The sequence below is a fragment of the Sinocyclocheilus grahami genome, unplaced genomic scaffold (genome assembly GCF_001515645.1).
Source record: "Sinocyclocheilus grahami isolate Dianchi unplaced genomic scaffold, SAMN03320097.WGS_v1.1 scaffold449.1, whole genome shotgun sequence".
In the NCBI taxonomy this organism is placed as follows: Eukaryota; Metazoa; Chordata; class Actinopteri; order Cypriniformes; family Cyprinidae; genus Sinocyclocheilus; species Sinocyclocheilus grahami.
Genome location: NW_015505628.1, coordinates 36349 through 64114, shown reverse-complemented (window position 1 = coordinate 64114; position 27766 = coordinate 36349). Strand labels below are relative to the sequence as shown.

The window sequence follows — 27766 nt, the reverse complement described above, 5'->3', positions numbered from 1 at the left end:
GTGAAAGCACCCTCCGCAAAGAGTGCCTTTCGGGAGCGGAGAGCATGCATGCTCCGCTCCCAGGCAGACAACGCACAAACTGTGTGTATCCGCACCCGTAATGAAACGCGGGCAGGGAGGAACACACAGTTTGAAACGCTGGCTGCCTTCGCCCCTACTCAAATGATGTGACTTGTCATGTGCATTGGACATAATTATTTTCTTTATTTTCTAGCCCTATGGGACAGACAACACCAAATATGACTCACAAACAGATATCAGACTGACACACACACAGAGCGCTTGCTGAATGACAAAAAGCTGACGCTGGTCTCACCGCACGTGACGTCTCGCCCAGCTGTTGGTCTGATTACACACGAGATTCAGAGCCCGTCACGCTGAACGGCATTCCCCTAGCGTTTTTCGACGCAGCTCGAGTTCCTGAAGAGGAACTACTAAAACTGAAAAAAAAATGTATTGATGTTATACAGAAATATAAAAAAACGAATAAAAATGACAAACGCACAAACTAAAACTGAAACAAAACTAAATGCTGCATTTTACAAAGCAAAAACTAATAAAAATTACAATAGCCCAAAAAAAATGATTAAAACTAAAACTGGAAATACAAAAATAAAAGCTAATTCAAAATATTAAATAGAACTGTAATAGCATCTAAACAATACTAAAATAACAAAAAATATAATGTGATGCATTTTATAGTGATAATGCCATGTTATCTTGATATATGTAATGTCACTGAACAATTAGCATAATCAGATTGTATTTACTAGCGTTTTAACTATGGTACATATCTAAAAAACTTGGTATTACAGCAGCATCGTGCCAAGAGAAATATATAGATGCACATGGAAATTTTCTTCAATAACTGTATTCATATGAAATTTTGATATATTTTAACAGTACAGTAAAGTACTTTCATGGTATGTTTTTCAATTCTATATCTCTTTGCAAATTCCACTTTTTTTTTTTTTTTTGTAAGATGAACCTTTAATATCAGCAAGAAGTTGCCGAGACAGGTTGCCTGGGCTTTTCTGTTGTGCAAACACGTAGAGTCAGAGAGGACGGTGAGTCGATGCATCAGTGCACTTGGCCGAGGCTTTTACTGCAGAGGATAGACGCTCGCCTGACTTAGAAAATCAATAAGATGTGTGTGTCTTGACTTTGAGCCAGACAAAGCCATCAGTCCAGCTGACATATTGACATGAGAACGTCTCCAGCTCCGTCTTTACTCCACTGAAATTCTGCATTTACTCTAGTAAATAAATAACATGGTAGTTCAGTACCCTGCAGTATTACCATCATTAAACCACAATCCTGGTATGTCAGTGTGACATTGTTCTGATTCCAGTGATCTCTTTGTCCTTGCTTTCTGTGTCATCTTGGTTGCCGTTCTGCTGGAGTACTCACTCTGAAGCCGAATCTCTTCAGACGTAAAAAAGCCTTTCCCAGCGGCGCTGTTATATTTAGCAGACCGCCACTTGCAGTTTCTGGGACACGGGTGTTACTCTCACGATGAAAATGCCCTGGAAACTCTGCGTTTGGTTGAGAAGCGCTTGTACCGTGGGGTTTTAGTGCCGCGTCGCTCCTGCACAGCTCAAAGATGCTTATGTGGGAGGTGTTTGAAGAAAAACATCTCACAGGAGTGCAACCGCACGCTTGATTTTCTACAACCGAAGCCTTATGGTAGCAATTAAAGATAAACTGCTCCTCTCGTTTTCACATTGAAAGGCAGTGCATTTTTAGTTTTGTGTGTGTGTTTTTGTGCATCATAACCTGCTGATCCTTTAGAGTGAATCAAGCACACAGTAATGATAGATAGATAGATAGATAGATAGATAGATAGATAGATAGATAGATAGATAGATAGATAGATAGATAGATAGATAGATAGATAGATCTATTAAATCTAATAGATCTAATAGATAGAACTAACCAGTGTTGTTATTATTAACTAAAGCAAACATTATTAAAAATAATTTGAATAAAGCAGAAATAAAATAAAATGTAAATATCAGACGACTTAAATGTAAAAGAAACTTTGAAGTTGAAGTACTAAAACTGAAATAAAATAGAAATTGAAGCTATAAAGAAAAGTTTGTTTTTATAAAATCCAAAACAAATAAAAAATGACCAAAACATATTAAAACCACTACTGAAATAAATCAAAAAATCCCTTTGGTCTATTTTATTTTGTTTTATTTTACTTTACTGTTGTCTATATTTATATTTGCTTTCATTATACACTTTCCTGGTCTTATTGTGAACTTTTTATCAGCGCATATTATTCCAAAAATAAATAAATAAATACTTAAATAAATAAATATTAGTCTTAATAATCTTAGTATTTACTGCAATTTTTAAATTGTAATACTTGTTTCCTTCTTTTTGGGTTAAATATCTAACATATTTATACTGTAAAAATAAAAAAACATAAACAGTAAATAAATGCTATACAGAAATGTTTTTTTAAAAAGCAAAAACATGCTTGACTTTGTACAACCGAATCCTTATGGTAGCAATTATAAAGATAAACGTTGCATGCAGGAACGCCGCCCTGTGTTTTCACACCGAAAAGCAATGTTTTTTTAGTTTTGCATGGGTGTTTTTGTGCATCATAACCTGCTGGTCTTTTAGTGCGAATCATGCACATGTGAAAGAAAGTACTGGCTGATGTGATCACGCTGAGATGCACTCATGCATTTAAGAACGGACTGCTGATTTCAATTAGGAGTGCAGCACTGAATGCGGTGAAACGGGCGGGAGAAAGTCTTGGCGGGGAAACTGACGTTATTGTAGTTCTGCCAGTAGCTCGACCGGCCTGTCACGGATATCAGTTATCTCACGGCTGAGGAACGCCACATGATTGTGCTTGTCCGTGGATCGTGTGACGTTACAGGGGCTGTTCTGGGGTCATCCAACAGGTGGCAGTAGGTGCTTAAAGCACAAAAATAAAGCAGAGCTGAGATTGTCTTCTTGATGGATGAATGAATGTTGAAGCAGCTCTCTGAAGCTGAAGCTGGAGAGGGAGGATGGGTTGATGGGAAATAAGTGCCGTCTCTTTGCAAAGGTCAGCAGTGCAGAGCGAACAATTAAAGACTCATTTAGACACTTTCCCAGATCACCAGTGTGTTTCTGAGTCACTGATAATGGGGGAGAACAAAATTTATTTTATTTTATTTTATTTTTTAATTTAATAGATTTTAAAAAATTTGTACTTTAGTTTAATATTTATATTTACTTTCATGAAACACGTCAATGGTCTTGTTATTGTTGTTATTCCAAATTAATAATAAAAAAGAAACAAAATTGAAAAAATTGAAATGAGATAATTGATGGATGAATGTAATATCTGAATGTATATATATACACCATATTATATATATATATATATATATATATATATATATATATACACACATATATATATATAATATATATTAGGGGTGTGACGAGACACTTATCCCACGAGATGAGATGAGACATGAGACTGAGTTCACGAGAACGAGACGAGATTTTTTGACTTTTTTTTAAAAAATCCTCAATGATGAAATATATAGGGAAAAATAGTATTTTATTCTTATTAATTAAAATCATGAAATTTATACATTTTCACATCAATTTATTAAAAGTTTAACAAAAATGACATGTTTAGGGCCCTATGAAATGTTTAATTTTTTCTCACCATATTATTAATATTTTTTATTGTTACCAAATTCTGTGTTTTAGCATGTCTAATTATTTGAATGCATAAAACAACTTAATTTATTCATTTTTTTCTTAAAGTAGCCTTGTGAATTTTTGTCCCCCTCAGAAATTCTGTTATGTATATTTACATTTTTTCTGGTTCAGGCATAAAACATTAATTTAATCTATAATTTATCTTTTAATTATTTAAAATTAAGCAAACAAGATTTTTTGGCAAACAAAGGGGATTTACTATTAAAATTAAAACATGGAAGACATGTTTTGTGTGATTATTCCTTAAAAAATAATGTTTGTTTCATTTTAGTAGTAGTAGTAGGCTATGTACATTCTACTGAAAAATAGTTATAGGCACAATGTCTTCAAATCAAACCGGACTTTTATTTTGACGGGTTGCCGTGAATACCTTTACAGTTCTGTGTATGTGATATGATGCTAGTTTTACTCAAATCAAAGGCTAAAATGCTCATGAAGTGACTCTCAGAGCAGTTCTGGAGATGTTGTTCATGTGTTTACGTCCTCATTTAGTGAGACGGCAGACGCTGAATCACCGCGAGTCACGCGCTCTTCAGTGTGTGTAGTAAATGAAACCGCGCGTCTGCGCCATTCATAAACAGAGACAGTTAGAACATGCAGGATTCATATTTAAATCGACTTTTGCGCCTTAATATTTACAGATACTAGTCCATATCGTGATTTGATTTACGTGTAATGACCTACTTTTGATTAATTAATTCAAAATTTGAATTCGTGACATTCCTCGTTAAACTGTGAATTCTGTTTTTATGACTGGATAAAGATGCGATATCGCTGGGTAAAGACTGGATATCATCCCGTTCTCTCGAGACCAGTCAGATCTCGCTAGATCTCGTGCCATGAGATCTCGTCACACCCCTAATATATATATATATACTGTATATGCATATTATATGTTTTATTTAACCACAAAAAAGGAGAAGAGCACTTGACTTGAGTGTTTGGCTAATTTCATGTTGCTATCTAATTCCAAATTCATTTTAATCCCATTTTATCTTCTTTAAATCCATTGCACAAAATTCCAGCAGATCATCTCCCAAATTCAGTGCAGAAAATATGATCTAAAAAGAATGAAAGATTCAATGTAGGTTTAAGTAGTCATGTCCGTTACGTATCTAATAATTTCCCAGGTTTGTACATGAACTGTGATGCTCCCTAACCATAATGACCTTTGATCCCTCCGTCTCTTTCAGCAGGGCTTCAGAGGAAGCCGCCCATGAGGAAGTGTGTACGGTGAAAAGGCGAAAGGTCAGAGGTCAGGATGACGACAGTAGCCGCAGAATACGAGCACATGGACATCCAGCAGCAATACCAGGACAGTGTCAACAACCGCTGGGAGGAAGAATGGGACAATGAGAACAGCTCGGCCCGATTATTCGAGCGCTCGCGCATCAAGGCTCTGGCAGGTGAGTCGAAATCACAAAGTCCATCTGTGATGACGCTAGCTGATAAATCATGGATGCACATGACCTTCTTTTGGAGCTTGAAAGCTGTAGTTAAAAACAAAGAGAGGTAATTATTATCAGCAGAAGTGTATTGTTACTTGCTGCATTTTTGCTTTGAATAGCTGAAACTAATGCTTGATAATGTGACACCCACTCGCACATGACATGCAGTGATTTCGTGTGTGGGAGAGCAGAAAGAAAGTGGGCGTAAGTTCACACTTTCTCGGCTCCTTCTGAAGCTCCCACACCATTTCTGGTTCACAGCGAAGCCCTCGAGCCCACAGACCGACTCAGGAGGCTCTTGTGCCTCGTACAGGAACCTGAACACGTTACATAAAATCAATATGGAGATGGACGATGTTTTATTCGTGAGTTGAATTTTAATGCAGTTCCTATAGATGCTGATGTAGGAAGGGCCTCCTAAATGAACAACACACCTGTGCTGAACTAAAAGCACCTTTTGTAGAGTGGTTGCACACTAGAGACGATCCATTTTGAGGGTGTGTTTTTGAGGCTTTTTTTTTTTTTTTTTTTTTTTGTGCACTTCCCTGGTTTTATTGTGAAATTTTTATCAGAGGATGCAATTCCAAAATAAAATAATACAAATAAATAAAAAAAGATGAAAAAATAATGTAATATAATATTATAATATAATAATATTTTCTCTTTTACACATAATATACATGTGTAAAAATAATATATACTACCATTCAAACAAATTGTTGTTGGACTTTCTGAAAAATCTATTCTACTCACCAAGGCTGCGTTTATCTGATCAAAAATACTGTAAAATTAGTAATATTGTGAAATATTATTACAGTTTAAAAGAACTGTTTTCTATGTGGATAAATTGTAAAGTGTAATTTATTTTTGTGATGCGCAGCTGTATTTTCAACATCATTACTCCAGACTTCAGTGTCACATGATCCTCCAGAATTCATTTTAATATGCTGATTGCTGCTCAAGAAAACAACATTCAGTGTTGATATTTTTGAGGAAACCATGTTAAATTTTATTTTTCATGATTCCTTGATGATTAGAAAGTTGAAAACAACAGCATTTATTTGAAATAGAAATCCTTTGCAACATTCTAAATGTCTTTACTGTCACTTTTGATCAGTTTAATGCGTCCTTGCTGAATAAAAGTATTCATTTCTTTCATTTCGACTTCCTCGGGAGGGGTTCGGGCTTTAATTAGGACATTTAGACCACCATCACCTCTCCATAATTCTCACCGGGGTTTCGCTGTATTTCTTTCTTCATATGATTTATTCCCATACTATCTTGGATGACAGTAGCATATTTTTCCATCATGTTCTCCAAGTGTCATGCGTTTGAGTTGCTGTGTTTACAGAGGTGTGATGTTGTTTATGAGCATTTGCTGTTGCCGAGAGGAGCCGAGCATTAATGTGCACCAGGCTGTTATTCTCTCGGTGTGGCAGAGCTTAAACAGACCGACTTTAATGAACGAGCAGGCCTGTCCGCTCGCTGTGAGACTCACCCCGATACTTCAGGACTGAGGAAGATGGAACGTAAAAGAGAAATATAAAATATCTTCCTCTCTCTCTTGTTGCCAAAAACCACAAACCATTTCTGGAGTTGTAAAAAGCCCCCAGCATTCCAGTAAGCATCCTACATTTCACGTGATTGTGTTTTCCTGCAATCCTGGGCAGCAGAGCATACGCCGCCCTCACTCTCCCTCTCATTCTGGATCATGGAAGCAGGAGTAACGCTCAAGAAAGAGATACAAAACAAGTGAAAGGTGAAGAGTGTGATTATTTAAATAAAATTATCTCCCTGTTTAGGTTGATTTTCTCAATGTTTTGAAATGCTGTGACTCCTCCTCAATGCTATGACTCTGTCTTAATTTCAAAACATTGATCTAATAGTATGAACAAGCCTGATGCAGGTCAACCAATGACATGACAATCTGCTCATCCAACCAATGGCAGTGAACTCTGTTTATGAAAGTGAAAGGCCGTATGGCCAAGTATGGTGACCCATACTCGGAATTTGTGCTCTGCATTTAACCCATTTAAGTGCACACACACAGCAGTGAACACACACACACACGGAGCAGTGGGCAGCCATATTGCTGTGGTGCCCGGGGAGCAGTTGGGGGTTCGGTGCCTTGCTCAAGGGTCTCACCTCATTCGTGGTATTGAAGGTGGAGAGAGCGCTGGATTTTCACTCCCCACACCTACAATCCCTGCTGGACCTGAGACTCGAACCTGCAACCCTTCGGGTTAAAAATCCGACTCTCTAACCATTAGGCCACGACTGCCCCTAGACCGACTTCAATGCACCAGTGTCATGTTAATGACCATTTAATCTTAATATTGCACCAGTTAATGTTGCACTGAAAACCAAAACACCAAAACTAAAGTTGTCGTTTAGCCATAAACTGAAACTGAAAATAAAGTTTCAGTAATTAAATTTGTGTAATTGGGTAGTTTAACCCTGTTGTAGTTAATGTATCTAAATAGACACTGACATAATCAAAATGTCATCAAAGAAGTGTTAATTAAATGTCACCGTTCCGGTCAATAATTTCGGCCACCTAAAACTATTCATCCGAAACTGAAAATGTATTTATTTTGGTGCTTCTGTCAAATATTTATTTTTGCTGAAATTTCAGCGCATCGCTAATTGCCACTAGAGATAGAAATTACACACTACACCGTTAAACTAGTGACATCTGTGTGTTATCATACTGAAAAACAAGCCATTTAATTTGAGATTAATAGTTTCAGGAGGAAGTATTTAGATGGGTTCCATTTTCTAAAATAGCTTGGCAAGCATTATTTTGCAAAATTTTTATTCTCATTTTTACTTTGCTTCTGACATTATTTTTCATCAGTAAGTAAAACTCATGTTTTCCTTAGACGGTCTACATTAAAAGTCTACATTTACATTTAATTATTTAGCAGCAGAAAATCAATTTTAATAGAATAGAATAAGAGTTGTGTTTGCTCTCGCGCTGCTCTTTGCTGTCTCATCAGACTGTCATTGGCTCAGATGGGAAGTCAGATATCACACCGGCATGATTCACTCCCAGAGGTCTGATAAGTCAGGAATCCCCCCGACAGCAGTCGGCATACCACACTAATGTAGACCATGTGCTGGAGCATTAGAGGGGCCCGCGCTCCGACATACGGCCCTCCCCGACAGCCCATGGCCCAGGGGCGCCAGATTGAGGCAAAACCACCCATTTAATTGTGTTAGGAGAAGAAACCTAGTCTCTTTACTCCAAACACGAGCATGTGTGGGAATTATTGGGTTGAGCGAGCGGCACTGAGCGTTTTGAGCGAGCGGAGCTCCCGCTCCCGCTCCCGCTCCCACTCCGCTCCGCTCACATGCTCTGATTATCACAGATTGATTCTGACACTTTGCTTCATTCGGTTGCTTTTTTGTGAAGGTTTTTGTCAACTCAGTGACTCTGCAGACATCTGCTGTAGTCATAAGATAGATAGATAGACAGACAGAGAGACAGATGGGTAGGTAGATAGATAGTTGACTAGATGGGTAGATGGGATAGTTGGTTGGGTAGTTAGGCAGATATATAGTTGGGTAGATAGGTAGGTAGTTTGGTAAATGGATAGTTGGGTAGATACATAGTTAGGTAAATAGTTGGATGGATAGTTAGGTAGATTGATAGATGGGTAGATGGATAGATAGATAGTTACATAGCTAGGTGTAGTAGATAGTTCGGTAGATAGTTGGGTGGGTAGTTTGTTACTTGGATAGTTGGGTAGATAGATAGTTAGGTAAATAGTTGGATGGATAGTTGGGTAGATGGATAAATTGGAAGATAGTTGGGTGGATAGTTGACTAGATGCATAGTTAAGCAGATAGGTATATATTTGTGTAGATAGATAGATGGGTAGATAGTTTGATAGATGGATATTTGGAGGTAGATATTTGTGTATATAGATAGATGGGTAGATAGTTTGATAGATGGATATTTGGGTAGATAAATGGTAGATAGTTGGGTAGATAGTTGGGTAGATATTTTGGTAAATGGATAGTTGAGTGGGTAGATAGATAGATAGTTATGTAAATAGTTGGATGGATAGTTGGGCGGATGGATAGTTTGGCAGATAGGTAGTTGCATAGATAGGTAGATATTTGTGTAGAGAGATAGATGGGTCAATAGGTAGATAGTTTGGTAGATGTACAGTTGGGTTGGATAGTTGGGTGAGTAGTTGTAGAGCCCTACATTTCAGCCCGGGCCCGACGGGCCACAACTTTTTACACCCCTCGGGCCAGGCTTCGGGCCAGTTTTCACGTCATAGTTCAGACGCGGGCCGGGCCTCGGGCCTGTTTTAGGCTTCTCCTAATTTTTATATTTTAGACATCCATCAATTAGTGATGAAAAAAATTGCCGTGCTGGTGGAAACAACACGAGACCGTGCTACCGTGACTGTCAACTGTAAACTCTGTTTAGTGTCCTGCCAGCAGCAGCATGCGTGCCGTCAGCACAGCTGAAGAGATCTGAGTTCAAATGCAGGCAATATGTGTCAGGGGCTAAATAGTAAGGATATATTTGAATTATTTACTAATAAACGAGTGTTTTCTGAGTCCGTGTCGCAAAGATGAAGATGACGATCCTGACTCGCCATCTCTTCATTAGACGTGCCTTTAGAGAGAAGTGCATCTTTACGGATTATGATTATAATGAAAGAGTTTTTGTTTTCGATTTGTTTTATTTCGTCAAGTGGTCATTTAAAGCTTTCTATAGATTTATTTATCATGTCTGTGAGGCATGTATTCAATGAGTTTCGGTTCATTTTTGTGAAGCACTCCTGTTCAAGATGAGACGGCAGAAAGCGCATCATGTTTGTTTTCTTTATTTTATAAAAGCACAACGTTGTTGATATTGTGAGTGCACACAGATAAAAGTAGACCCTTTACAGTTCCGAATGATGTATTACTCTTAGGCTATTTTAAGTTGTTTCCACTGAAAAATAAAATGCAAGTGATCGTGCTGGTGCCTCCGTGTCCTGCAAAGCGCGCTTTAGCTTCCACTCTCAGCACAAACTTGGATATAGAGCACGTTTATTATAGCGCAGGTTTAACATCTAAACATTATTATATGCTTGAACTGTTTTAGTATATCTAGTTTTTATTTCAGGCATGTCGTGATGATTTGAGAAGGCTAAATTGATCAAACATAGGCTCACTGTCTGCCGCTGACCACTTGGTCGTTACTTTAAAAAACAAAACTTATATTTAACAAACGAAAAATGCTCCAAACGTTTTTCTAAATTAACTTAATAAAAAAAACGAAACAAAATATAATCATTTTGCCATTACATACAAAACTGAACTGTAGTTTTGGGACCTAAATTTGAGGCCCGTGCAGGGCTCTAAGCAGTTGGGCAGATGGATAGTTGAATAGTTGGATACTTGGGTAGATAGTTTGGTAGATGGATAGTTGAGTAGATGATAAATGGGTAGTTGGTAGATAGGTAGTTAGTTGGGAAGATAGTTGAGTTGGTGGTTAGCTGAGTAGATAGATAAAGGCGTGTATCTTTATTAAGTAACATATTAGGCTTCAGGTACAGAATTAATGCTGTCGTTATGAATAATTAATTAAGCTTAGTTTCTCACACACACTCAGGGTTTTGTCAAGTATTGCTTTGTGGGGCAGCGTACTAATATTCCACCAATGAAACGCGAGCATCTAAATTATTGACCGGTGTCGTGAAAAATAAATGAGCTGGTCGTCGGTCTGCTCGAGTGACTGCTGCTCCGTCGAGCAAAACTCACTTCAGCCACGCTGTAACATACTGCTCGTCCTTACGCATTAATTATGATTGTCTTCTCAATTGAGTTTTATTTAGGTTTCAGATGTTTCTGCTAAAAAGTTTCTCCTAAAAGCGTGTAGATCATTTGCTGAGTCAAGCTCAAGTTCATACTGTGACTTTTGGGTTCAGACAGTATTTTGCTTTTCTTATTGTGATTTTTTTTTGCCGCCAGCTTGATAGCTCATATGCTGAGCGAAATATCCGTATTTCCCAGAGCAGCAGAGAGCGGTTCATCAAATGTAATTGTAGGATGAAGTCTGAGTTATGGAATGTCCTGGGTTGCGTGTTTGTATGGTTGTTCATCTCATGATACAAAGGAAACACCCACAGACCCCGTGTCCTTCCTCTTTCCTTCCTTCGCCGAGTTTGTCGGCCAGATGTCTGTGAAATTACTCCACTTTATGAACGCATTAGATCATTGTCATACTTAGAAACACACTGTATCCAGACATTATCGGCTGTTAAATGGATTGGCTCTGCTGAAATCAGCACATTCGAGTTCGGTGTCAAATGAGAGTTGTGTTGAGTTACAACAGGCTCCCACTGGAATTGTGGGATTGTGCAAGTACATGTTTATAAGATCACAGACAAAGCATCATGTGAAATTTTGCAGAAAATTGTGCCTTCATTGACTTGCCAAAGAAGCGATTGTCTCAGCGCCAACAGAAACACGCACTTACATACATTTATCCCGCTATGAGTGAAAAACAACACATCTGAAATGCATTTGTGGGAACTGCATTCGTGCTGCTCACCCTTCATAGTCAGTTTGCACGTAGTGCATGTATTCATGTAGAAATACTGGTATTGATTAGAAAAAAACATGATATGAATCCACTGGTGATCCATTGGTGTAACAGCGTTCCTCTTATAGGTTTGATATGGATTAACAAGACTAGACTTGCTAGACTAGATCATTTCAAAAGCTCTGTTTAATGCTGTTTGGTAAGGATTAGCGATTTGACCATTTTATCCATAAATCCATAGAAATGTAAGCCATATCTAAAGATTCTGACTTAAATGACCTAAAACACTCTAGCGTTATGGTGACGTCTTTTGCAGGCAAGCATCACATAAGAAATGCTTTTGTCTTTAAATAAAATAATGTATTTTAAAAAAATAATTGTATCATTTTATAATTACATTTTATACATTTGTACAATTTATAAATAATTTGTTCCCTTTTTATTTCATTACCACATTTTCTTAAAAAAATTACAGACTTTAAAACCTATTTATCATTATTATAATTTTATAATAATATAATCTTATGACTCTATATATACGCACACACATATGCTCTTATCTTTAACAATAATTTTTTTAATCATTTTATAAATGTATTATTATTACATTTTGTACATTTATATAAAAAAAAGAATGCATTATTTCATCACAATTACTTCAGAAAATGTAAAAAGAATTATATACATATATGTGCTTTATCTTTAAAAAATATTTGTATAATTTTATTATTATTACATTTTATACATTTATTTAAAAATCCCTTTATTTCGACATCACATTTTCTTCAGAAAATGTTAAAAATGACAAAAACTTTTATCGGGAATTTTGCAGGCAAGCAAAAATTAACTTTTATTTTCATGTATTTATTTATTTATTTTGATCTTTTTTATCTTTGTATACCCAGGCCTTACTGGTGAATTAATTACATTTTATACATTTTAAAATTCTTTATGGTTACTCCTTTCTTCATGGCTCTAATTTCCCATCATTTGCTGATATGTTAATCCATTTATCTTCAGATTATTCCCTCAGCTGTGACTGTACGTTTGAGTCTAAATGCTCCTCTGCAGTGAATGACTAAACGTCTTCCAGGAAGCATCTCCTCCCTCGTCTCTCCGCAGCAGTGAGGGGAGGAGAGCCCAAATCTGTGGGCCGTTTATCACGGCACGAGGGATGATTTCAGCTCAGATTCACTTGTGACAGAGAGCAGAAGTGCAGACGGAGGTGAATTAAGAGCACTGATGGACACGTGGACGTCTTGTGACTTCACAATGACACCACTGACTGTCTTTCTGCACAAATAGCCCTCTCACTGTAGGCCCAGATCAACCAAACCACCCTCAGGCCTCAATCCCACGCTAGATGCACTGAGGAATAAATAACATCTGTTTAATTTGGAAATATAGGATCATGGGACACGTTTGGTCACATTATAGCTCATCTCATGGTTCCTTGAGGATGCTGTCTTGTGTGTCTTGCTCTTAAAAGAGAGAAAACAGGAAGCTACATTCTTGGTATTAGTTCGGTGTTCTAGGTGGTTGCTAAGGTGTTCTAGGTGGTTGTTAGGGCGTGGTGGGTTGTTTCTTGGTGGTGAGCAGTAACAGTAGCCAATGCATCTGAATAGTGTAACAAAAAAGTATGTTACTATTGTTATTGTTAATTACAAGTAAGACTAAACCTATAAAAAAAGTTTTGAAAATTAATCTGAAATAAAATATAAAAAAGAACAAAAATAACTAAATGGAAAATTATAAATGTTGCCTGAAATAAAATATGATTAAGTTATTTTAATTAAGTTATTTATGATTAAGATATTTTAAAAGTTAATAAAAATGATAGAAGCACATAACAAATTTACACTACTTCAGCTTTATTTAAGATTAAATTGAACTACTAAAATGACTAAAACTATAACTGAAATAAAAATATATGAAAGCTAAACACAAATATGAAAAAAAACTAATATAAAATTGGCAGAAGCTCTTAATAAAATTGCTACAATTAATATACTGCAGAAGAAAGTGTATAAAACGTGTTTTTGGCTTCTAGCAACAATTTACCTTTATTACTAAAAGTAAAATTAAAAAAAATATATATTTTAAAGAAATTAAGAAAAAATGTCCAAAGCACATAACAAGTTACAAACTGCACAACGCCGACATCTTACGTCATCCTCCCGGAGCTGCTTCAGTGAACAACTGTTGGCGCAAGCTAGATTAAAGTGATTATTACGTTTTGAATATGGATATTTTTCTTACAAAAACGCATCAATTCGCTACAGGAGGCCTTTGTTCACCCCCCGGAGCCGTGTGAGACACTTTTTATTATGCAGGGATGGGCTTTATTTCACTTCTTTTGGACTGATGCATGCAACACCCGCTGACTACCATTAAACAGCTTGGAAGATCAAAGACCATTTTTAATATAACTCTGACTGGATTCATCTGAAAGAAGGAAGTCATATACGCCTAGGATGCCTTGAGAGTGAGTAAATAATGGGCTAATTTCCATTTTTGGGTGAACTATCCCTTTAATAAACAAATTTGGTTGAAATCAGATAGAAAAGTATATAAACCCAATGCTGCAGTAAGCAAGAACAAATGCTTGTTTTTGCCAGCAAAACTGTTGCTGACAGAAAACACACCAGCTTTTTATTGCTTGATTTACAGCATCTCATGCAGCGTTTCATATCTGCTCTGTACTCTCATAAAACACTCCTTAAATGCCTGTAAGTATCCAGTGTGGCTCTTAATTCACCTTTGCGGGGCTTGGAGTAATCCTGCTTTTTATCATGTTTAAGACGCGGAAAGAAAAGCAGAAGGGGGCTTTTTGCTGTCAGGAAAGTTTGAGTTGGATCTCCTGGAGGTTTATTACTCCTGACACAGCCGTGTGAGATTCCTGAGTGGGAATTAGCAGATATTTGTTTTGCAGCAGAGTGCAATTCAATAGCCAAACTCTGAGAAGTAGTTCAAAGTCTGCATTCATGGCAGAACGTCTCCTCACCTTGCAAGCAGATGGACGGCAGGGGGGAAAAAACAGGAGGAGGAGGGGAGCACAAATAAGCTTTAGGGGTTGCAAAAAGGGATTTTAGGCAGGATGCATTAAGTCCGACATTCCAAGAAGGCCGTTCCGCATTTCTTATGCAACTTTGCTTCTATTGCATGACCTAAAAAACAATGCATGGAAATGGGCCGACTTCCTGCTCAACCTCCACCCCCGATCTTCTCCGGAGACTTGGTTTGGTCCGTCTCCTCCTCTTATTTCATTGTAATGAGGTGGTGACATCATCTGCAAACACACTGGCTGGGCCGCTGATGAAATTACAACCCTTTTGCCCTCCTCTTCTGCTCCGTTAAAGGTGTCTCGCAGAAATCCTTCCATTGACTCCTGCAGATTCAGAGCGGGTATCGAGCTAGAAGGTCTCCCCTCCCTCGTATGACAGGAGGAGGGGCATTTGTGTGCTTGAGGTTGGGGGGAGACGCTGCTTTTGAATGGACAGAGTGGGAAGACGAACAATCAGAGAGACAGCAGCATGCTTGTCTCCTCTAAAACAGACCGGTTGAGAACATCAGACTGGGACAAAAACCTTTGGATTTTTGGATAGCTCCCATCGCGATAAGGAGATTTTGGCTTTCTTTCCCACCATCGTTCCTTCCCATTCCGTGGTTTCCTGGGAGGTTGCAAGGAATCTGGAAATAGGTTCCCTCTCGGTCAGGGATCATGGATTTGGAGTGGGCGTCTGGGGGCCCCGAGGGCTTCTACCAGGAGCCCAGCTTCCCCGCGCAAATGGCCTTCAACTACAACCAGCTTGAGGGGCGTTTCAAGCAGCTGCAAGGTAAGATGCGTCCGGAGGTGTGGATGCATTGTTTACAGCACCGTTAGGATGGAGATTCATGGGTTTCCTACAGCGCAGCAGCTGCGATTTGAGATATATACTCACTTAAAAATAAAGGCTTTATTGGTGTCTTTGGTTCCGTGAAGAACCCTTATCATCCATGAAATTTAAATGGTTCTTTAGGGAACTGAAAATGGTTCTTCTACAAAAACCTTCCTTTGGAACACTTATTTTGGAAGCTTTAACATCCATGGAAAAGCTTCTTTATATTGGAAAAGGTTTTTAAAATATTCTTCATACTAAGAAAAAATGGTTTTTCTATGAAAGCCTCCCTTTGGAACCCTAATTTTGGAATCTTTAATGTCCATAAAGACTCTTTAGATTTATAATATGTTTTTAAAATGGAGTAAAAATGGTTCTTTGGGGAATCGAAAATGGTTCTTCTACAAAAACCTGCCTTTGGAACCCTTATTTTGCAACCTTTAACATCCATGGGATCTTTCCATTTTTTTATTTTTTAAAAATGGTTCTTTTAAGATCGGTTCACTGAAAGATTCTTTTAGGAACCAAAAATGGTTCTTCTATAGAATCACTATAAAAACCCAATGGGGGGGACCTTTATTTTTAGGAGCGTAGATGCATTGAAAGCAGCTACAGAGTGTTTTGTGTTTTACTCTCCACCATAATCCTCTCAAAAAGGGGGGTGTCTGGTGGAATTGGGAGTTTTAGACTGGATTAGTGGAATGGATCTTAGACATCCCCCCCCCCCCCAAAAAAGTCAATTTTGTACATACTTTTCATGCAAGCGTTCTACCTTTACACTTGGCTTCCCTTGCCCAAAATGACTCGGGAGTAAATAAGGGGGCTGTTCGCCCCGAATGGGCCGTCATAGACAACAATGGAAAACCCGGGAAGGTGGGAGTGGTTGTTTTGTTCTGCTGACTATGAGAGTGATAGTGGCTTGTTTCTAAATGCTGCCGCTTCATATGCATTTAAAATGCGATTGCTAATGAGTGTAGCCGTTTGAGTTGGTTTTTTAAAATAAGGTGCTTGTAAGGCTTTGTTGTTACTCATTGCTTAAATAGTTGGACGAAGCAGTTGCATTGTTCCGTGCATGACTGTTATGGACCGTGAAACACTTACGCTTACATTGCATTCACCAAACTGGTTTTACAGTTCAGAAATTGCATTGTAGATCAGATCTGGTCGATCAATAGATGTGCGCTAGGCATTTGGCACTTCACACACTCAGCGATTTCACACATTTACACCATTGCTCTCGTTTGCTGTTACTGTAGCGCAGATGTTTCCCCAGAGCTCTGGTGTTGTGTTTGAGTGTCAGTTCAAGCTTTTGCATATCATTTCTCATAGCCCAAGCATGCATTTGAAGAGTCACATGTGCATGATGAGACTGTACAAGTATGATGAGTATGAAACAACTATTTAATGAGCAACACTGATATCAGTTAATAACCAGTTGTTAATGAATCACAGCCCAGTTTGAGGTCAGTAATGCTGGTGAGATGGGATGAGAGATGGGCTTCAACAGAAATTCACTTGTAGAAATTCAGCTTTTGTAACTTAGGAGTCTGTTTACATTACATTCATGCATTTAGCAGACACTTTTATCCCAAAAATGAGTTTGTGTGTCTAATCGTTAACTTAGATTCTCCCCGCCCTTCCTTTAAGCAGTTTAGCGATGAAAACTTGACCTTTTACCTGTGATATGACAGATTTAAGTGATTCAGCTTCAGTGATCTCAGGCTTGTAAATAACTTAACTGTGGTAAAACTTCATCATGTACACGGTAAAAGGACTGTTTATTTTAGTCTTTCTTCCTCAGTAAATATCTAAACATCCTTAAATCAAGATAAATGTATACTTGAGATGCAAAATGACTGAAGAAAAATTTATCAAAATGAGTTTATCCTTAAAACAAGAACCAATATCTGCCAGTGGAGTCAGAAAAATCTAAATTCAAAGGGAAAAAAATGTATTTTTTCTGACTTTTCCATTACAAAAGTTAAAGAGGTCCTATTATGATTTTTCACTTTTTCAACTTTAGTTAGTCTGTTGCTGATTGAGCATAAAAAAGATCTGCAAAGTTACAAAGCTCAAAGTCCAGTTCAAAAGGAGATATTTTATTTAACAGAAATCACTTTTCAAAAACTACAATGAACGACTCGTTTGGACTACAACGCATATTTTCCGGGATTTGTGATATCACAAATATCGACGAATGGGACGAGACCTGGTTGAGCTGCACTAGAGAAGGCAACGAGTGTTATCACTATGTCGGAGACACGCTAGCTTTCCCAAGGCAGACGAACTTAGAGTGGTTACAATCATCCGGGTTTAAATCACGCTCAAATTGATTTGATTTTGACGCAATATTTACACTGAAGCTCGCAGGCGGCTATGGTAAGGGTCATGATATTTCCCGACCAGGCGCCGAGTGCTGCCAATCACAACACACACTGGCCCAGCTAACCAATCACAACACACACTGGCCCAGCTAACCAATCACAACACACACTGGCCCAGCTAACCAATCACAACACACACTGGCCCAGCTAACCAATCACAACACACACTGGCCCAGCTAACCAATCACAACACACACTGGCCCAGCTAACCAATCACAGCACACACTGGCCCAGCTAACCAATCACAACACACACTGGCCCAGCTAACCAATCACAGCACACACTGGCCCATCTAACCAATCACAACACACACTGGCCCAGCTAACCAATCACAGCACACACCATTTGCCTTTAGATTTTAAGTCTGAAAAATGTATCAAAATTAAGCGACTTTATGCTTAAAGAAAAATATCCGCCAATGGGGTATCTCTTGCTTTACCTTTTGAATAAAGTAGATTTTTCTGAAACCATTGTTAGACATTTGTTCTTGTTTTTAAGCATAAACTCACTTCATTTTTACAGATTTTTCAGAAAACAAGACTTAAGATCTTAAGTCTTTTTGCATCTTAAGTAAACATGTCTTGACCAAAGAGTGTTTAGATATTTGTGACAGAAAACAAGACTAAAAATACTCTACTTTTTGCAGTGTAGATTGCAGATAAAGTTCATTCTGACATGTAGCATCTTGTTCCTCAGGTGAGATGGTTTAATATTAAGTGAGTGACGTGACATGTGGCCAAGTATGGTGACCCATACTTGGAATTAGTGCTCTGCATTTAACCCATCCAAAGTGCACACACACAGCAGTGAACACACACCCGGAGCAGTGGGCAGCCATTTATGCTGCGGCGCCCGGGGAGCAGTTGGGGGTTCGGTGCCTTGCTCAAGGGCACCTCAGTCGTGTTATTGAAGGTGGGAGAGAGTCACAAGTTGCAAATATTCGGCCAAGTTTTACGATGCATCTTAAAATCCAATGCTCACTGCACACAAGAGCATTCCTCAAACCCTCTACACGCTAGAGATTTGCCAAGATAAATGACAGATTCTTGGATTTGTGCTTGTGCTATTGTTGATGGACTTCAATAGTCTAAACACAGTATCCTGACAGCGTGTGTTCCACAGATAGTTTAGTGACGGTAAGGGTGCGTCCAGCTGATCTTGGAGCTTTGTTCACTCGGCGGACAGCACTGTAAGCTGTTTTGCTCATAGACTTGCGTGCTGAAGCAGATCTTTTGTCCTGCCAAGCCGCCTGTCTCTCAGTCTGGTCTTCTCAATGACCTTCTGTTGGGCTGTTGGCAGAGATGCGGCTGGCGAAAGCGAGACGTTGGGTTCTGAATGGATCGGGTGCGTGTGAGGATCTCGCTTCACTCAATGGCCTGTGACGGAGTGACTGGAGGCTCTCAGAAGGGCTGTAAGAGTCACCACCCTCAGCGTGAGAGGAAGTGGATTCAAGAGCTCTGAAGCAATGAAGGAAGCGTTGAGATGGCAACTCAGCTGGGCGTTAAAGATCCACAAAACCACCCAGAATCACAGTCTCGAGTGAATGTTCACTTAAAAGTCAATGTGCAACACCCTAAAAGATGAAATAGAGTTTCACAAAGAACATTTTATTAAATAACCTGTACTTTAGTATTATTTCTATACTATTATATTATTTATTTTGAATTAGCTGTTATTTTTTTTTTTTAGGTTGTCATTTTGTTGTGTGCTTTTGTTTTTATTATAATTTTTTTAGATGATTAATGTTTCCCATGTAATGTTTATATTTTATTTCAGCTTTATTTCAGTTAGTGAGAAAGATTATGAATAGGCAAGGCAAGTTTATTTATATAGCACATTTCATACACAATGGTAATTCAAAGTGCTTTACATAAATAATCATAAAACATAATCACAACTATAAAACAAGGAATTTAAAAAAATTGATTTAAAATGAATTTAAAACAGTTTAAGAATAGAAAATGATTATACATAAAATATAGTGCAATCAGTTCGTATTGCATAAAATACAGTGCAATGAGTACATTTAATAATAGTATTAGATCTATATTAGACTTAGTATTATATACAGTATATAATGTGTACTTATTATTTCGTTGTACAAAAACAATATTTAATAGTATTAGTCCTCGTTTTCATTTTTAAGTTTAACTTTTTCATGTAATATTTATATTTTATTTTATTTTATTTTATTTGAGCATTATTTCAGTTAATGAAAATTATTTTTTTAATAGTATTAGTCCCAATTGTATTTTTTTACATGTATGTTTTTCAGGTAATATTCATATTTTGTTTTATTTTATTTCAGCTTTATTTGAATCCATGCAAATGATATTTAGTTCAAGTTCAAGTTTTTCGTTTATATTTTATTTTATTTCAGCTTTATCTCAGTAACTGGAAATGGTAAAAAAAAAAGAAGCTGAATTGGACTTGGGAATTGATTGGATAGTATTATATTAAGTGGCAATATTAAGTGGCATCAATGACATCAGCTGTAAATTAAAGTCATGCACCGATGCTTTTTTTTTCTCTCTCTAAAGAATCATATAGCAACTCGAGACCCCTATACAGCCAGAAAACATTGAAATAACTTCATTTTAAAGTTATATGGATGTGAAACTCTTGAGAACGGTTGTTTAAAAAAGCATTCGGATATAAGCGCAAATGCAAATGTAATTGTGTAGTGTTTTGTTCATTTGGTGTTGTACGAGTGTCAGGACATCTGCAGTGATGCACTAGTGCACAGCCTCGTATCTGTTTGTCATGTCACTCTGAAACTAAGGGTGGGGTTTAAACCAGTCAACCTGAAACAACAGGACAGTTTGAGTTCATGTCAGATACTCACACCTGCGATCACTTCACAAATAACTGTCTTATTCCTCATTTGGTTCATTATCAATGGCTCTGTTCCAAAACCTAGTGAGCTTTATAGGGAGCTCCCTTCTAAGGCAGCATCCTAACCTGAATGTAAGCTTGTCAGTGGCTGATTTGGAGTGATTTCTGGCCATCATCAGTGTCACGGATTGTGAATCTGGAATCTGTTCCCTCGTGAGACGCGATGTTCCTGCTGAAGCGTGGCATTGATCATTGTCTCTCTGTAACACTGGAGGAACTGAGAGTTTTCCTGGTTGCCACAACAGGAATGTCATCCCTTAAAATGAGGCATGATAAACATGCATCCGCTTCCCTCCTGCTCTGTTTGTTTAAACGGCAGAAATGTAAAAAATGATGAGCCGTGTGCTCATCTCTGTGAATGTACTGATGTTTTGAGGCAACTAGAAACCAAAAGTGTGTGTGTGTATATTATTTACATTATTTTATTATCGGATTAATATAAATATCTTCATAAATTAAAAAAATATATTTTATTTTATATATCTGTAATCAAGTATAAATATAGAAAAGGGCAAATTATATAAATTATTTTATATGACCTATATTATTTATTAGTGCTGTCAAATGATTAATCGCGATTAATCGAATACACAATAAAAGTTTTTGTTTGCTTAATATATGTGTGTGTACTGTGTATATTTATTATGTATATATAAATACAAATACAGTATATATTTAAAAAATATTTACGTCTATATTTAAATTCATATAATTTATATGATAAATAAATATATTTGATATATAAACATAACCTATTTTTCTGAAATATATACATGCATGTGTGTGTATTTATATATACTTAATAAATATACACAGCACACATACATATATTATGTAAACAAAAACACAGTATCTGTTAAAACTTTTTAATAGACAAAACAAAAACAGTAAACAAAAACTTGTATTTTGGATGCGATTAATCGCGATTAATCGTTTGACAGCACTATTATTTATATAATGTATATATAATGTATGAGTATCTGTAAATAAATGAAAAAAATATATGCATGTTTTTTTTTTTTTTTTTTACAAATTATGAAATATATATATATATACTATGTGTGTGTGTGTGTGTGTGTGTATATATATATATATATCATAATGTATTATGAAAACTTTCTATGTAGTTGATTTATCTTTTATAATTGAATGTTCTTTCTATTAATGTAAATATATGCATAAGATTTTCTATCTGTAATCAACTATGTATATATATATATATATATATATATATATATATATAGTTGATGTATCTTTTATAATTTAATATTCTTTCTATTAACATTTTTTTATATTATATTATTATATTAAAAATAATATCATAAAAAAATTTAATATATAGTTATTATGTTTAATATATTATATAATGTAAGTAATATAATATATAGTTGATTTATTTTTATATATTTTTGTTTACATAAAATTTAAATAAAATTAAGAAAAATATTAATATTATTATTATTAAATTATAAATTTTATGATATATACCGTTTATATTATAATGTAATGTATATATAATTTAATTCCTCCTCTAAAGCAATTTTTAACATGTTGCAATTAAAACCCAAAAGATACAATCAAGCCCTGCTATATTTGCCACTCAATATTCTGTTTACCCAAAAATACATCACAATGTTGTCTTTATGAGTTCCCTGTTTTACGCCGCATATGTTTTTCATCACTGGCTCTAAAATGTTAGAAACTTTCAACATCTTTATTATTTTTGCCCTCGGTTCAGATACTCAGACTCGGTGTTGTGGTTTTAAGCAGAAGTGTTGAAACTGTAGGGTTATTTGCGAGCCGCATGCTGAGGCCAGAGCTGAATGCGATCCTGTGACCTCAGAGACCTGTCCACTCCGCAGCGCACAGGAAGTCTTAGGAATTCCTTTCTGCTGACGCTCACGCCACAGGAGGCAGATAAATCAGACGGGGAAGAGGAAGCCACCCATGGACTAGCTCTCTTGCTCCTTCCAAGCCAGCGTCTCTCGTTGCATGGTGTTTTGTGTTTCAGGTTGTCTTTAATCATCTGCAGCGGAGTAGAAAAGCTTTCATATGAAAAGCTGGTCTCACTTATCTCTGACCCCATATTTGACCTTCTCGTCGTTTCGCTCGTGTTGCGCAACTCCAAATCCCAGAGCCAGCGTCATTTTCAGGAGATTTAGTAATAGAAGTGATGGGAAGAATGCTGTGCTCTGGACTTTTTCATCTCGTTTGGAATTCACATTCAGACACTGCTGTACCGAGTCCAAATCATATTTTATAATAATCACTTTTGTGTGCTTTCAGGGTTGGATGAACCTGTGTAGGAATATAGATAGGCGCTTTTCCTGACATTGACTTAAAAAATGGATATATACTACTGTTCGAAAGTTTAAAATTGATACTTTTATTCAGCTAGGACATATTAAATCAAACAGAAGTAATGGTAACAACATTTATAATTATACAAAGGATTTCTAATTCAAATAAATGCTGTTTTTGTAACGTTCTATTCATCAAAGAATCCTGAATAAAAATGTATCACGGTTTTCACAAAAAAAATACGTTTCTTAAGCAGCAAATCAGCATATTAGAATGATTTCTGAAAGATCATGTGACGCTGAAGACTGGAGTAATGATGCTGAAAATACAGACTTTCATCACAGGAATAAATTACATTTTAACATATATTCACATAGAAAATGGTTATTTTAAATTGCAATAATATTTCACATTTTTACCGTATTTTTGATCAAATAAATGCAGCCTCGGTGTGCAAAATACATAAAAATATCAAAAACATCAGTAGTGTACATGTAAATTCCTCAAATCCATGCATTAAATGTGTGATTTTGCAAGATCTGCTTTTTGTTCTTGATAGTTTTTTTCCTCTGCAAATACAGACAATGCTATCTGCATGTTGCAGGACAGGGTGTGGTGTGGTGTGGTTTGAGGTCAGCAAACAAAGATTTTGAGGATGCAGGAAATGCCAATAAATCAACAATCCCTGAACTCTCACAACCCGAGTTCCTCCAGCCCCGATTTCACTATTACTGTTCTAATCAATCTGAGCAGAATTGACAGACTTAACGGTGGACTTTTTGACCTTTCAGACCCCCCAGTTGAATATAATAGTGAGTTTTGCAGTTCAGAAAGTGTAAAACTCGTAGTTTAGTTTAGCCAGATTGACTCATTTTCTATTCAGTAACAACCTTTGAAAACGTAGCGTGACGGTGGTGCTTATATTTCTAATGGTGCAGGTGAATGCGAAGGAGAATTCAACCTTCACAGTGTTTCCAATGTTCTCGTTATGGGAAACTTATATGCGTATGCTGTCACAATAGTGGCTAATATGACCTCCTGACCTGACCGGCCGTCCAGACTGCTGTATTGATTTATCTAACAGGCTGTGCAGATTCACTCTCAGTGTCAGCTGTCATTCAGTTGACTTTGCCATTGCCCTCAAAATGATTTAAATCACATTTTACGGTTCATTTTTTAACTAAGGACATTTGTACACACTCTGCTTCTAGGTGTTATTAGCAGCGGAGTATTAAACTGCCATTTATATTCAAGCTAGCAGGTATTTAAGAGGGCATAGACACTGTTAGATGAGCTACGGTTGATGAATTTATAATACATTTACAATAAATGACAATGTTGAGAATCGCCATTGAGAAATTTTCAAAAATTACATCATTTTAGTAAAAATGTGCCTAGTTATGAAAATAATGTCAAAATGCAAAAATACTTAATGGTCATAAAAATGTATACATTTTATTTAATTAAATTTGGTCATTTTTGTTATGCAAAATGGTTTTAGTTTATTTTATTAAAATAATGTGCATTTTATTTAAATTTTTGTTTTGCATTGTTTTCATTATTGCACATCCTTTTCATAACAGTTAAGTACATTCATCCTAAAAAAGTATTGGACTTCTAATTTATTTCATTAACTTTTTATTTTATACATGTGTTTATTTTATACAAAATATTTTTATTTAATTTGCAGTGGAGTATTATATAGCCAATTATATTCAAGCTACTAGGTATTTATAGCGCATAAATAGTATAAATTACAATACTGATAATCCATAACCAGATTGAAAAAAAATATTTTTAATTTAATTTAATTTAATTTAATTTTATTTTATTTTATTTTATTTTATTTTATTTTATTTTATTATAAAAGCATATTCAGGACCTAGCATGTTTGCATTGTTTTCATTATTTTACATATTTGTATTACATATTACATATTTTTATAATAATTAACCTCAGTAAAAATTACTGTATTGAGAATTGCCATTGAGAATTATTTAAAAATAAAAGCAAAATAAAAGTAAAATAGTATACAGTAATAGGCACCTGCAAAAGGTTCTTAATTATCATGAAAATAATTTAACAATCCAAAAAATTTATGAATTTTAATTGACTCATTTTGTCATTTTATTATTTATTTCATCATTTTTATTATATAAATTGTATTTAATTTTCAGCACTGTATTATATAGCCATTTATATTGAAGCTACCCGATCTTTAAGAGGGCATAAACAATCTGGATGAGCTTTAGATGAGCTGTGTTTGATGAATTTATAACACGTCCATTAATTTAAAACCAGATTTAGCCGCTCTGCTCAGTGTTTTGGGCCGCGGGTCATGTTTACCCAATGCTCAGTCCAGATGCTGCTGCATTCCTGCAGCCTTCCCCGCGCTTTCTGCCGGGCCGAGGGGAGGAACACTGCCGCCATTGTTTGCCGTACCCACAGTCCTCTGGGAGGATCCGCAGGCCCAGCTAATATGTAGCGTTCAGTGGCATTGGCTGCGATGTTATCGGCTCACAATGCAGCCACAGTTCAGCGGCACGTCACACCGAGCGGAGGAGGCAGCTGGTAAAGTCAGACACAGGTCGTAACCAGGTCGTCTGAAAGAGAAAGTACTGATCTTTTTAACGTCCTGAGTGTTTCTCCTACACATTTGGACACTTAGTTGAAGATCTTGAGATGCTTAGCTTTTCAAATCAGACGTTCAAACAAAGAAATCGCAATACTTAAATTTGCAATGTCAGTAATTTTTGAATAATTCATTCAAATGCATTTCGATTTGTATTTTACTTTAATTATTCTGACACAATGCAAACATTTTAATGGTCCTAAACAATTAATTAAAGAATGCATATTTGTCATACAAATAATTTTTGTTTTATTTAATATTTTATTTTATATTAGCAGCAGAGTAATTATGTAGAACTTTTATTAAAATGCATTGTTTATTGTTATTTTATTTTATTTATTTTGCCACAATGCAAACATTCTTAATGGTCCTAAAAATGTATTTTAAAAATACAATTAATATTAAAAGTGCATTTTCATACTATAAAATATTTCTAAAAAATAACACATTTTATTTTAATTAAAATGCATTTCTAATAAACAAAATATATTTAAAAAAGAATATGTTTAAGCAGAGAAAGGAACAAAAGTTATCAGTTTTTCCTGCTGATTGTGTTGAAATATGTCGTTTTTCCCTGTCCAGGAAAAACCTGCGTTCTGAAATGTTGTGGTTTGGATTGAGTTTATAAATGTGATTCGCATGTGTATCTGAACCCAGAGGAAAAGTGTGTTATTCGGAGTTTGATCTTTAACAGTTCAGAAGATTTATTGAATCATTCAGGTATCTTTGTCTCAGATGTTTTTACAGATGCAGATAAATCACTAGTCAAGAGTTTAGAGAGAAACATCTCAGCCTGCTGTCTATGAGAAACAGTTGAGATATTAATGAGATCTCATTTGAGGTCTTTCATTGTTTGCTGCATTTTAACAGAAGAAATCCCTCAGATGTCTGATGTATAGGAGTGTGTATGAAGCTTGACAGGAGAGACGATGCTTCGATGTATGATTTGCTTTCATAGCTGTTCTGTCGTCTTTGGAGAAATCAGTCATCAGTGCTGCTCATGCTGTTCAAGTGTGTTTCTCATCGTCTATAATGCACTCACTCACACATATACACTCAGTGTTGTGAGCAGAAAGGACACAGTCCAGCATGACGGCTCTGGCCTGCTCATATTCCACCCTCAGATCAGAAGAAAGGAACGAGAAATCATTCATATATATATAAATAAGGAATGTTTTGCATGAAGATAATTAGGTATATTTTAGCACCCGACATGTTTTACGTTGTTTTCGTTATTTTCAATTTAAGCACATTTACCCTGGTGAAAATTACAGTAATTATTAAAAAATAAAAGCTCTAAAGTAAAATTACATTTTTGCATCTGGGAGAAAAAATTTGCGTAATTGTCATTAAAAAAAGTGCAAAAATTCTTAATGCTCCTAAAAATGTTTTATTCGAAATTCATTTTCATTATACAAAATTAATTTATTTTATTTTCTTTTATAGTATATATATATATAACAATTAAGCACATTCACCAGTAAAATTTAAAATGTACAATATTGAGAATTATTCAAATACATAAGCTCAAAATTAAAATGATATTACAGTAATGAGCAGCTGGGAGTGAGAAAGTCATTAAAGGGGTCATATGATGCTTTTTTAAAGATCATTATTTTGTGTATTTGGTGTAACAGAATGTTGACATGCTTTAATGTTCAAAAAAACATTATTTTTCAAATACTGTACATTATTGTAGGTCCTCTATGCCCCGCCTCTCTCAAACGCTTCGTTTTCTACAAAGTCCCTCCTTCTGACAAGCGCAGTCTGCTCTGATTGGCCAGCTGACCCAGTGCATTGTGATTGGCCGAACACCACAAGCACTCGTCGGAAATGTAACGCCCCTTACCACAATCGTAGCTACATCTTTCAAAATAAATATCAAGACAGTAAATAATATCATTAGTTTTACCATCAGTTCAAGCCCGAAAGGG

The 27766-nt window shown here is 36.2% G+C and overlaps 1 protein-coding gene across 1 annotated transcript in view; it reads left to right on the top strand.

Annotated features, from left to right (window-relative positions):
- LOC107552386 (spectrin beta chain, non-erythrocytic 1-like) overlaps positions 1–27766 on the top strand; it is a 92972-nt gene that overhangs the window by 30456 nt on the left and 34750 nt on the right. Inside the window, exon 2 of the mRNA XM_016234255.1 lies at positions 4935–5147. Coding sequence (XP_016089741.1) covers positions 5003–5147 — 145 coding nt within the window. The 5' untranslated portion in view covers positions 4935–5002. The remainder of the gene's footprint in view (positions 1–4934; positions 5148–27766) is intronic.